Source organism: Suillus paluster (assembly GCF_016628075.1).
Source record: "Suillus paluster strain FC165 chromosome Unknown EDB91scaffold_560, whole genome shotgun sequence".
In the NCBI taxonomy this organism is placed as follows: Eukaryota; Fungi; Basidiomycota; class Agaricomycetes; order Boletales; family Suillaceae; genus Suillus; species Suillus paluster.
Window position 1 is genome coordinate 1 of NW_024538120.1, and position 13,039 is coordinate 13,039.

At 50.9% G+C, this 13,039-nt stretch overlaps 3 protein-coding genes across 3 annotated transcripts; all 3 read right to left on the reverse strand.

Annotated features, from left to right (window-relative positions):
• Positions 1-3,103: 3,103 nt before the first annotated feature.
• On the reverse strand, positions 3,104-3,514 carry EDB91DRAFT_1016389 (uncharacterized protein; the record flags this gene model as incomplete). The annotated part of the gene is made up of 2 exons (XM_041312491.1): positions 3,104-3,386; positions 3,435-3,514. Coding segments are annotated over 2 exons (363 nt in total), but the record flags the coding sequence as incomplete, so codon positions are not given.
• Positions 3,515-6,676: 3,162 nt separating this feature from the next.
• EDB91DRAFT_1090286 (uncharacterized protein) lies at positions 6,677-8,552 on the reverse strand (the record flags this gene model as incomplete). The annotated part of the gene is made up of 4 exons (XM_041316631.1): positions 6,677-6,979; positions 7,031-7,400; positions 7,449-7,894; positions 7,944-8,552. The coding sequence occupies 4 exons, from the start codon at positions 8,550-8,552 to the stop codon at positions 6,677-6,679; spliced, it is 1,728 nt and encodes a 575-aa protein (XP_041168396.1).
• A 1,014-nt stretch (positions 8,553-9,566) lies between these two features.
• On the reverse strand, positions 9,567-12,964 carry EDB91DRAFT_1258863 (uncharacterized protein; the record flags this gene model as incomplete). The annotated part of the gene is made up of 7 exons (XM_041324359.1): positions 9,567-10,196; positions 10,248-11,370; positions 11,431-11,462; positions 11,596-12,265; positions 12,321-12,396; positions 12,458-12,573; positions 12,732-12,964. 7 exons carry the CDS (start codon positions 12,962-12,964, stop codon positions 9,567-9,569), a joined length of 2,880 nt encoding a protein of 959 aa, XP_041168397.1.
• Positions 12,965-13,039: the final 75 nt, after the last annotated feature.

Genomic DNA, 13,039 nt, shown 5'->3' on the forward strand with positions numbered 1-13,039 from the left:
AAAAAAAGATACAGACGCACCAAGTCTTCCTCCTCCCTCCAGAGCGCTAAGGAGGAAGATTGGTCCATAGGGTTGGACCCAGAGGTCCGGGCAGCGAGATGAGTGGTGCGGGGAGTAGCTATGACTCCCTAGAGTGAGTGACTAACAGCGTTAAGTGAGAAGCCAACAGGAAAAAAAGATACTGACACACCAAGTCTTCCTCCTCCCTCCAGAGCGCTAAGGAGGAAGATTAGTCCATAGGGTTGGACCCAGAGGTCCGGGCAGCGAGATGAGTGGTGCGGGGAGTAGCTATGACTCTCTAGAGTGAGTGACTAACAGCGTTAAGTGAGAAGCCAACAGGAAAAAAAGATACTGGCACACCTTGCCCTCCTCCTCCCTCCAGAGCGCTAAGGAGGAAGATTGGTCCATAGGGTTGGACCCAGAGGTCCGGGCAGCGAGATGAGTGGTGCGGGGAGTAGCTATGACTCCCTAGAGTGAGTGACTAACAGCGTTAAGTGAGAAGCCAACAGGAAAAAAAGATACTGACACACCTTGCCCTCCTCCTCCCTCCAGAGCGCCAAGAAAGAAGATTGGCGCATAGCGCAAGAACAAAAGATGCGGGCGGTGAGATTTTTTTTGCGGGGTCATTGCTGGCAGTGTCTCAACCAGTCCAGAACATGTGGAGGTGCCCAGGGGTCGTGGTGAAAGGAGAGCAGGCCAGAAACAAGTCGAGAGCGTGTGGGAACAGCAACTTTTGGCACATAGTAATACACAACACATACTCAAACATTTGAACCCAGACTTTGGCGTGGGGAGGGCAGAATTTCAAGGGCTACAAGATGAGATACATAGTCCTATATAAATTGTGGAAGGAAGGGGACGAAAAAAATCGATTTTGTGACCGCGGCGCTTAGCACCTAAGCGCCGTCCGCATATAGATAGGAGAAGAAACATGGGAATGATAAAATCACCGTCGGCCATCCACTTCCACTGCTTCGCAGACCAGAAAAGTGGAGAAGGTTGATGCCCCTCATGCCAGCGATGTGGTAACTCTGCCCCCTCCTCATGCCATGTGTCAAAAAATTCGCTGGGCTTCTTCAATTCTGCGTAGGCCTGCGGCTTGATGATTGTGTCAAACGTCTTTTGAAACCCTTCGGGAAGGCCTTTGATCCACTCGTTCGTGTTCTCAGGGGGCGTCAGCAAATATAGGCCCCGTTTGTCTACCACCCAGCCCCGTTCTGCATTTGCCGTGAGCGATGTAAGAATCTGAGGACATGCGATAGACTTACGAAAAAAATCTTTGTTTTCGTCGCTGAGGGGATCCGCATCCAAGAATTCTCGTCCTTCGTTCCTGGCGAATGCATAATCCTTGTTCAACCAGTCGCGGAGGTTCCGAACCTTCCATTCATCGAGAACTGCGACACGCTCCGCTCCGGGCTGTACGTCGTGGCGCATTGCCACCAAGTGATCCACCGCAAGCAGCCTGGCTTGCATGTGGGTGACGAGTACCGTCCCACAGTTCTTTCTGCAAATGATCGCCATGTCTTTCTCCTTCTGCGTGCCCCTTTGAGTCTCCCGGTTCCAAAGTGCCCAAACTTTGGCATACAACACAATGTGGTAGCATAAATCTAGCCAAAGGCCTCTGTACGGCAAGGGGAGCGGGACAAACCCTATCGGTTTCCCGCCCTTGAATACCGGCACCCTGCAAGTGGCGTACGCATGCTGGTGGTCTGGATAGAGGACCTGTGCCTCCTCCGGTGCGCCGTAGGTGATATAGGACCTAGGGTTAGTTGAATAGTCGTCCAAGATCATTTCGGCACGGTTAGTAGGGATTACAAATGACCCGATGGGTTGTGCGAGGGGTCTCGGTGGCAGGGGTACCATCTTTGATTTGTGAGTCATGACAACCCTAGCCTGCTTCTTGATGGTGGAAGTACCCATGGACGTCGCGGTTGTGCCCTTGTGGGGAGGTTTCTTATGGATGCGTGCAGCTTTCTCTTTCTTTTTAGTGCGTGCCATGCCTGTTTGACCAAAAGACCAGATGGGTCAAGGGCACAACTGTTTGATTGTGATCAATCATATTGTGTTTGGCTTTGTTTGGTTGTCATCAATATCAAATTTTGCTTAGTGTTGCTTACATTCGTGCAAACAGGCATTGATATCATACTCGGCACAAACGCTCCAGTGTCTAATAAATTCGGGACCCTCGGTAGTATTTCCATAGGTAGTGGCAAGAATCTCTAAAAAGACATTACGAATTTTGGATTTATATATCACACGTCATCTGTGGATGAGGTACGGTATTGCACAAAATCCGAAGTAGTACGGCTCTGTATATTGTCATTTGTTGCATGTAGGATGCTCTGTCCAAGGGAAACAAATCGAATACACGGGTGTTTCGACTGAGTGTCTGCGCTGTGTCGATTCAACGCGTACATGTCCCATAGTAATGCCAAGGGCTATCCGCGTCACTTGTTAGCCACTGGAGAAACAATTAAAGATCAAACTCAGAGCAGCCCACCCCACAGGTATGGCAAGGCAAAATCATCTGTTCAATACGGGTCCTTGCTATGACCTCTTATGGACAGGTATATATGAGCCAGATTCGCGCTATCGCATGCTTCCTATGCTGGTAATTCACTACGTCCATCGCACACATATATCATTCATCGACCTTCATGGCAAAGAGATCATCCGAGTCGTCGGCGTCCACCATGTCTGAGTCTTGGATCATTTCAGAGGTGCCTCCACTGCGATTCTTCCTCCCCTTCCGTTTGCTACCCTTACTGTTGGCTTTCGTCGCAGAAGCTTGAGATTCGCCGTTCGTCCTTTTAGTGAAGTCCACGAAAAAGTTTTGCAGGTCTATAGAAGGCGGAAAATGATGCCAGAAAACTTGCGGCGCCGTTTTCCGGTTTACCCTCTTGAAATGCTTGTTGTCTTCGTCCGTCTTCACCCATGCGGATTTCCAACCACATTTCAAGCACTGCAGGCGCACCTGGCCAATGCAGTTAAAATATGCAACCCCCTTCAAGCATGGAATACTCACCTTTGAATTATTAGGTCTCAATTTGAGACGATTAAAGACACGCATGTCTGATGGCAACGGATTACACCCCGGTGTCCCGCAAGAGTTGAAATCTCCGCCGAAGGCACGCAGACCGGGGAGGTTCTTCGCGATCTGACGACATTCGACTTGTCGTATTCCATTGACGACCTCAGCGTACACCAGCACAACAGTTGTGTGATCCAAGACACTCTGAGCCGAGGAGATCGTGTCACAAAACGATGACCAGACGTTTGTGCAGCCGAACACACCAGCATCGACGACGAATGACCGTACGATGGATGCTACTAAGGGCGGTAAAGTCCCTGATCCACCAAACCCAACCACGAAATCCAACCGGTCTCTGCAGAATGGTGAGCATGCGGTTGATATGCGAAATGATGACACATACTTTTGAACCATCTCTACGACAGAATCAAAGTGGTGGTGAACCCTGACAGCAGGGCCACAGCTCACAAGCATGAGGCCTCTCCATCCTCCTCTGACCTTGGGGGTGAGATCGCTCCAGGGCATCTTCCCTCTCTTGGTGGTTATCGTGGTCTTGTCGCTCCTGGCAGCATGCGAGGCATTTGTCATGCCTTTCATGAAATCCTTGCCAGTGTACGCGGCAACGATTTCCGTGATCGTTGTGCTGCTGCCGCCGCCATGCCCGCCAGTGTGCTGGAGCATTCCGCTGTACTCGTCGGAATGAGTGTCGATGACGATGAAGGTGTTAGGTGGAAACCCGGCTTTGATGTTACGTTTAAAAAACTTTACACCTTCATCGAGTTTCCTTGACTCAGACACATGGGCACCCCCTCGCATGTGCAAGCTTTTGATGAAATGCTGCCAATATGTTATGATCAGCGCAGTGGTGAAGACAAGCCGGTTCTACGTACATTTTTGGGATTATCCTTGTAGTGATTCTCAATCTCACACGCGACTGTCAAAGCTAGGTATTCGTCCTTCATGGACTCCAGACTAAGGTTCACAAGGGCTATAGGCCAGGTCATCTTCACCTTCTGCCTCAATGAATGTGCAAACAAGGTGTATGGCAAAGGAGCGTTCTTGTTGACTCCTGTCCTACAACAAATCGGGCAGAGGAACTCCCTCCCGGCCTCCACTGTGTTGAAATAGATGCACCCAGTGGTATAAGTAGCGGACTGCTGACAGATGATTGCACCACACTCGACGCATTCATGGGAGAATGGGGCTTGAATTTGGTCCCAGCAAAAGTGACAGTACTTGCCGACGTGTATGGCGTCGGATGAGGCGGTGTTGGATGGGTGGGAGATGTGTGTGTTGGACGCATCGGTGGATCTGGCCTTAGTACCGACGAGGCTGGGCGACACAACAGTGGGGGAGGCACTGGCCTCGGATTGTTTCACCCCACGCTCATCATTTTCGATGACGCCAGCCAACACGGCCTTATGACCGGAACGGGCCTGCGCGAGTCTGACTACCTGCCCATCGTCACCGAGGAGACTGGACACGTCGAAAGACCTGGCAGCACTACCATGCTGAGGTACCATGGTGCCAATGTCGACCGTTCCTGGCCCTGCACGAGATAAACCTGTCACGTTGCCACCTACTGTAGATTTTCTGTTCCTATTGTTAGCAGACATGTTGTGAAAAAAATGGAAGAACGGAGGAAAAGAAGGGTGTTGCTGGCTGCGGTCAACTATTTACCCGACATTATGTGGCCTGCACCATGATCGGGTAATTCCGATCACACGTGTTCGGTCCGATCGCGTTGTTCATCACAGTGGATGCCACCACCTGCCATCAGCAAATTCGCAATCGCTACAATAATGTTACAGGCAGTTACTTTCGCGAGACACATTGCTCTTCGATGATAAGTCGATGACACACAGGAATAAATCTGGTACGAACTTCTTCGAAAACATTGCATCCGATCACACACGGTCGGTCCGATCCCATTGTTCATATCACAATGGATAAGCCACCCACCCGCGCACATTGATACTAATCGGACTGAACCTCATACAATTATATTGTTAGTTCATAGATCCATTCGGCTTGACGCGCCATCCACTTGTGCTCCAAGCCATCCAATCGAGAATATCCATATTTGGCCAACGGGGCATGGGAATCATTGGCTATATTCGGACTTTAAACACCTTGTTCAAACTTCACACAAACGGCGGTTTGTTTCTTTGTTTATCTGCTTATGTCTTTGTTTGCCTTTGTTTTGTCACGGTTCATTTTGTATTAAAATTGCTTTGTTCGTCTTCTTGTTTCTGCATCCACCATCCACGTCACAGGGCCACAAGTACTTTCCTCCCAACCGCCTAGCATACGCCTGCCTGTAATGGCAGGCGCTTCTGGAGTATTCTGGAATTATGTTAGGTGGGGTGGCACACCCTCTGCCCTTTACAGGGCAGGGCATTCTTGGGCTGTACTGCCTGGGAGGGGTCGCTGCTGGGGTTTTAGTTTCATGTGTGTCGCACGGCCGGCCCACCCTGGCAATCAAGCCAGTTCTTGTCCTTCCGCTCCGTTCTCTATTTGCAGTCTGCAGTCCCAACCGTCTAACATACGCCTGCCTGTCATGGCAGGTGCATCTGGTGTACTCTGGAGTTATGTTGAACGGGGCGGCGCCCCCTCTGCCCTGTAAAGGGCAGGGTATTCCTGGGCTGTACTGCCTTGGAGGGGTTGCTGCTGGGGTTTCAGTCTGATGTTTGTCGCGCTGCCCAGGGAGCGTCTGCTGCTGGGGCTGCCTTGTTGAGGATTTCATTTTCGTTTTACACTTGTCGGTGTTCAATTATGCTGCATTGTTTCCCTTTGTTTTGCAATCTCTGTCTACGTCACACGACACTATCTACCTTTGACACTGCAAGGCATGTCTTGTTGTTACCACCACCTTATCAGCAAATTTGCGACACCTGAGGCCAAATTGTACAAGTCCTGACTTGTGATCAGACCACTACTGCCGCTGTCGCCTCGAGACTAATTACAAGTATGAAAAATAATGCGCAGCGCGCGATAATTTTGGCCTTTTAAAAGAGTTTGCTTTGGTCGGATCACTTGTAGAATCTGATCTATCTGCTACATGGAGGGAATGCGATAAAATCACCACGTAGACGGCAGTGTTTGACAAAGGGACTGAGTTGGCGCAGTGGAAATCATAAGTGCCTTACTGCTGGCTTCTTGCCGTTGCAATTGCTAACCCTAACCTGCTCGTGCGTCGGTCCAGACAACTGTGTTTAATCTATTGCCTTAGGGGGAGGACATCGATTTAGACAATCCACCCTAGAAGCTGTCCTGTAGGGTAGTAGAATGTCTGAGTTTCACCTGTCACTAGCTCCTAATGGAGTCAACAGTTCTATGCTAGCAGGCTTGATAGTATCACACAATTGAGACTATGGAGCCTCGTCGTTCTTGTCGCTCTGGCATTAAATGGTAGCTACCTTAAAGTGTTGTCTCCTAACTGCGTTTGCAGAGATTTTCTGTGTCGGTGGAGTTCTCCATGATGCTTTGTACTACATGTTAAATCTTAATTGAAACAGTTGACCATCTCCTGCCTTTTCCTTGTGCAACGAACTGACATGCGAGAGGCAAGAAACTCCAGTAATCATGTTTTACATGCTATCAATAAAGGCCATTCACTACTTGTAACGCACGCATATATCAGTCTTAGTCGATGTCCATTATGTCAACACCAGAGCCCTCCGCGTCCACCATGAGCGTGTCTATCTCAGAGGTGGCGCCGGCTCGCTGGTATTGCTTTTTGCCCTGGCTTGTGCTTTCCTTCGCCGACACTTGCTCCATCTTGAGGGTGAGATCTACGAAAAAGTTTTGTAGGGCTGCGGAAGGTGGGAATCGATGCCAGAAGATTTGAGGCGCCGAGATTGGGTTTACCCTCTTGAAATGCTCGTTGTCTTGATCGGTGACCGCCCACGTGGATTTCCAATTACACTTCAAGCACTGCACCCTGACCTGGTCATCATGATTAAAATATTCAGCTGCACTGCGAGCGAGGAACCGCACCTTAGGTTTAAGGTCCTTGCATGTACCTATCACCTGATTAAAGACGCGAATGTCTGACGGTGCCGGATTACATCCTGGTGTACCACAGGACTTGTATTCGGCCCCAAAGGCACGCAGTCCAGGGACGTTCTTCGCGAGCTGACGACATTCGACTTGCCGTTGTCCTTCAACTCCAACCTGGGCGTACACCAGCACAGCAGTGGTGTTGTCCAGGACGCTCTGATACGAGGACACGATGTCACAAAACGAGGGCCACACATCTGTGCGTCCAAACACACCAAACTCGACAACAACAGACCGTATGATGGATGATACGGTGGACGGCAAAGTCCCTGATCCACCGAACCCAAGCACGAAATCGAACTGGTCTCTGAGGCACGATGAGTATGCGGTTGATATGCGAAACGATACCACGCACTTTTGGACCAACTCTACGATCGAATCGAAGTGGTGCCTAACCCTGATCGCGGGGCCACAGCTCACAAGCATGAGGCCTCTCCGTCCTCCTCTGACCTTGGGGGTAAGGTCAGTCCAGGGCTTCTTCCCTCTCTTGGTGGTGATCTCGGTCTTGTCGCTCCTGGCAGCATGGGAGGCGTGTACCATGCTATTCAGGAAGTCGCTAAGGTACGCAGCCGTGATTTCGGCGATCGTGGTGTCTGTGCCCCCGTCGTGCGCCCCATGGTGTTGGAGCATTCCGCTGTACTTGTCGGAATGAGTGTTGACAAGGACAAAAGTGTTGGGCGGAAACCCGGCTTCGATGTTGCGTTGCATGAAGGTTGCACCTGGAACAAGTTTCCTGGCTTCTGACTGATGCACACCAGCTTCATGCACACCCGGGCGCATGTACAAGCTTTGGAAGAGCAGCTGCAAACCATGTTCAGCACAATGTTGAAGACGCATTGATTAGACGTACGTTCTTCCCATTATCCCTGTAATGACTGTCGAGATCATGCTTGACAGTCAAGCCTATGTAGTCGTTCATCGTAGACTCCAGGCTGAGGTGCACAACAGCCATGGGCCAGGTCATTTTCACCTTCTTCCTCATCGAAAATCCAAATATAGCGTATGGCAAGGGGGCGTTCTTGTTGGCTCCTGTCCTGCAGCAATTCGGGCAGAGGAACTCCTTCCCGTCCTCCACCGTGCCGAAATAAATGCAGCCGCTGCTGCGAGGAACGTACTGTTGGCATATAAACGCCCCGCACTCGACGCATTCGTGGTAGAATGGGGCTTGAATTTGGTCGCAGCAAAAGTGACAGTACTTGCCGACGTGTATGTCGTCAGATGAGGTTGTGCTGGATAGGTGGGAGATGTGTTTGTTGGACGCATCGGTGGATCTGGCCTTAGTACCGACGAGGCTGGGCGACACGATAGTGGGGGAGACACTGGCCACGTCGAAAGACCTGGCAGCAGTACCATGCTGAGGCACCATGGTGCCAATGTCGACCGTTCCTGGCCCTGCACGAGATAAACCTGTCACGTTGCCACCTACTGTAGATTTTCTGTTCCTATTTTTAGCAGGCATGTTGTGAAAAAATGGAAGAACGGAGGGAAAAGAAGGGTATTGCTGGTTGCGGTCAGCTATTATGCGGCCCTGCACCGTGATCGGGTAATTCCGATCACACATGTTCGGTCCGATCGCATCGTTCGTCACAGTGGATTTCCAGTGCCACCCACCAGCCATCAGCAAATTCACTATAGAATTATCTTGGATTATCACAAAGTCGCGATCGCATTACAATCATGTTATAGGCAGTTGCTTTCGCAAGACACCCCATTGCTCTTTGATTATAAGTCGATGACACAGGAACACATCTGGTACCATAACCCCTAATTGCATGCGATCGCACGTGTTCGGTCCGATCGCATTGTTCATCACAGTGGACGCCGCCTACCCGCCATCAGAAAATTCCCCATAACATTATCTTGGATTATCACAAAGTCGTGATCACATCATAAATCATTACAATCACTTACAATCGCTATCATCATGTTACAGGCAGTTACTTTTGCGAGACGCGTTACTCTTCGATGATAAGTTGATGGCACAGGAATAAATATGGTACCAGCTGTCAACCTTCGAAAACATTACAGGCGTTGTAAGCATTTCATCATTACTGTATATTGGACATCCGTGGTCGTTTGCAATGGTGATACATCCATTTCCCAAGTACGCCGATACATAGCCAGCTGGTGGGTGTGCGTCACGATACCCAGCCCGGTGAGGAGCGGGTGCCGATTCTGAACGAATGGAAGGTTCGCTCCCTGCAAGACTGGTTGTACAAAAGTCGCCAAGAGGCCCATAACGAAGCACCGCATTTTTTGACTCCAGACCCACTGTGCCCTGAAAAGGACGTTAGTAGACATGTTCAAACGACGGAGGGCTTTTTGAGGACACTTGCTCCTTGGGCATACAAAGCTAGAAACCATATATGTACCCAGAAAAGTATAAACTCAGTTTGAACGCGTGGTGGAGGCACGTTGGAAGCTTGGATTTTGCCATACAGACATGTAAATAATGTGGAGGAAGATACTTGGTCTACAGGAAAAACCTAGGCTGAGAACTCTCCAACTTGTTACAAAATGCGATGAAGATCTCCAGGAGGTTGATGTACCTGCCTTGCTCCTTCTCTTCTTTGTTCACCCAAGATATGAACTCCTGGAAGCTGTTCCAGCCGCCGTGTATGCCCAAAGTCCCCGCCAACACCATAGCTTCGCCTGAGTTCCAAAGACAGTGTACGGCTTTAAAGATGAAACCTGCAAAAGGACAAGATCCTCCTGTCCTGTAAGACACTGCGCTGTGGCATGATGGCTGCTCGTTGTTGTGTTTGTAGTTCTGTGGTAAGGCGCAATTGAAGCAGTAAGTATACCTTTCGAAGACGAAACTGTTCTTGAATTCGGAGTACGTGGAGTCATGGCCCTGTCGTCCCAAGGCGCATGGACCATGCTCTGGATGAGCTTGGGAGTGGACGGCAAAATGGACTGGGCAGCAATTCTGTAACTTCCTCATGAACCTGTCGAGGAGCGATGTGCGATTCAATCGACTTTGAATTCCTGCCATGACCCTGTCGCTCCTGGATGATGATGATGGCAAAGAGACAGGCAGTGATGAAGAAGGGGCTGGCGCCTTGGATGCCTTGGATGCCTTGGATGCTGGCGGTTGGGAATACTTCATGCTAGGTCAGTAATTTATCATAAGGACATAAAGGAACGACATTACCACAAGGCGAGCGCCCTGACCTTTGCTGGGAAGCTCCATGGGAAATCGATGACCCAGCGGTGCATGGGTGGCCTCCATGGCGTTGAGCGCGATCTCCATTTTAGGCGTTACTTTGGGAAACTTTCCGAACAATGCATCATCATCCAGCGAGGAAGATGGTATGGAGGATGACGTTTGCGAGGGTCGAGATGAACTGGGGACCGGAAATGTCGGAGCACGGGTTGATTGAGGACGGAGGAGTTGTGGGGACTCCTTAATTGCTTGCAAGGCCATACGTTGCATATCGCTCGCAGGATCGCAGACGTCGCACTGCACAACATCTGATCTGTCCTTGCATCGGTAGGCAAAACCTTTGCCATCCATGCACTTGATGGAGGTGTATCTGCGACAGTGATCGCTAAACAGGACGTCGTCCAGGCCTTTGATGCAGTGGTGGTCTTGGTCGCTCTGAAACGCGGACAGACTTGTTTTCTGAGTGAGGTAGAATGTATGCGCCTCGCGTCCATCGCGTCCCGAACGTCCAGACATCTGATTCACGACCAGAAGACCGTACTCAACCTCACTGATCACCACGAATCGCACGGAGCTTCGATCGACTCCCTGGGCAAAGGCGGTGGTACAAGTCATGATATTGGTCTCTCCGCGGTCCCACCTGGCGAGATTGTGCGTTTTCGTGTTTCCTCCGATGGTGGGAAGGTCGCTGTGAAAGACTGCACACCCCATGGCGCTACTGAAATTATCTGCTTCTTTGTTCGAGTTGAAAAATACCAGCATGCGATCCGATCCAGCCATCTTCAACTGCAGCGCGCATACGAGGGACTTCAGGGATGCATTGAAATGGTGCGGAAGAATGTTCAAGACGTGAAATCCTATCTCTGGGCGATCCGTGCAGGTGCGATAGATGAGGGCCTCCTCGGGCTGGATGGAAAAGCCTTTAAGATAAGCAGAAGTGCTGGATGGGGGGGAAGTCGCTGAGAGGAGGTTTATTTGCATCGGCCACTTGGAAAATTGCGCAGCAAGACGCGTCCATTGTTCTTTACGTTCGGGATGACACACCAGGAAGTCATGGTGTTCGTCAATAAATACTTTGGTAAAGGAACGTCCTTGGGGAGATGCCAGGAACCTGAATACAAGAGGGAATTGTGAGGTCATGATGAAGGTGATTCACATGACGACCACTTACTCCTGGAACGCCTTGGAAGAAGCGCTCTCTACCTGCACGAAAAGAATGTGAACGTCGGCAGGAACGTTCTTATCTTTGGTGAAGTTGTGCGCCCTGAGCCCCAATTGCAGGCATTTTTCTACTTGCTCCTCCAGGAGGACGACAAATGGGCAGATGACGATGCACCGCTGGCCAGGGATCGATAAGAGGCGCGGTCATCCACAGGGCGCTCTTGCCGCCTCCTGTCTTAAGGGTGATGAAGGTGTCCTTTTTAGCGGTCATGACGTTTATGATAGCCTTGCATTGAGCAGGAGACCTTTCTTTGGCAGCAGGGTCCTTGAACAACGTTCTAAACGCGTCTCGCACCCTCTGCGTCCATCTATCGTCCTCCTCTGGGGAAAAGTGCGGCAGGATCTCGATCTCTTCATCTTCATCCATACTCATCAGATCATCAGGTTGAGAAGAGGAAGCCTCCCGGGGGACCGCGCGGTCATCATCTTCATCGTCCTCAAGCAATTGATCCTCTGCTTGCGACGAGGAAGCCACCAGTACGACAGGTCGTTCATCGGTTTCTTCTTTGATACGCAAGTCGGCGGCATCAGGGTAAGAGGTTGCTAGCCTAATGCGTTTTGCGGACCGAACAAGTTCCTCCCTGGGATTCGAGCGGCTCGGATGAGTCTGGGTGAAGAGGACGTTTGTGATGGACCGCGACGGTGGGAGGAGCAGGAAGGCTGGAGGGCGAGAAGGAGGATTGAGCGGGCGACTTTGTTTTTTCATGGAGGCGAGCAGAAGATGAGGGCTGAGCGGGCAATCTGATTTTCTGACGGTCAGGAACGGCATAAGGGATGGGGCAGGACTGAGGGGGCAATACGGCGGGACGCTGGGCATAGAACTCATCCATGTCGATGCACTTTATGTCGGCGTCCTCGGTTTCGATGCAAGAGAGCGGGGTGGATTGGGGTGCTATAATTTCTTGGGGAGGAGGACCTACGCGGATGAAGACTTAGTTAATGCTGGTTCGGAGGGGAGAACATCGCCGGACACATACCTTGGGGCTCGACCGGCGCATGAAGCGCGGTACCGATGGCTAATTGTATTGCGGGAGCAGGAGCAGAGTTCTGAGTCGTTTTCCGTAGGGGTATCGAGGATGGAAGGCAGGACGTCCTGGGCGACGATATCACGAAGGAGCGGGACCAAGTTATCCTGGAGGTAAGTCTTTAATGCTGCGGCGGTGCTGGTCGAGATGGCCTCAGAAATGGCGGATATGTCGAGGGAAGAGGATCCACCGTGATTAGGGGATGATGCAGATGGCCTGTTCAAACCTTCTCTGTCGAATGGGTTGCTGGGGCTCACCAGGACCGAGGCCGCAGAAGAGCTGCCATTCCTCGGACAGCAAGCGATGCTTCTCCATGACGTTGTTGGTGAGTTGAGGGATGGCTCCGTGGAGGTTGCCATAATGGATGTGGTCGATTTGGGTGGAGTGGTCCGCGCTCTCGGCCAGCAGGTCATCAGCGAGAGAGAAAGCATGGTTGAGAGAGATGAATTCCCTAGCCATGGCTATGGCGCCATGTCTTGAAGTCGCGTACGCCCCAGGCAATGGATTGCTCTCGGTTACCTGCAAGAATATGGA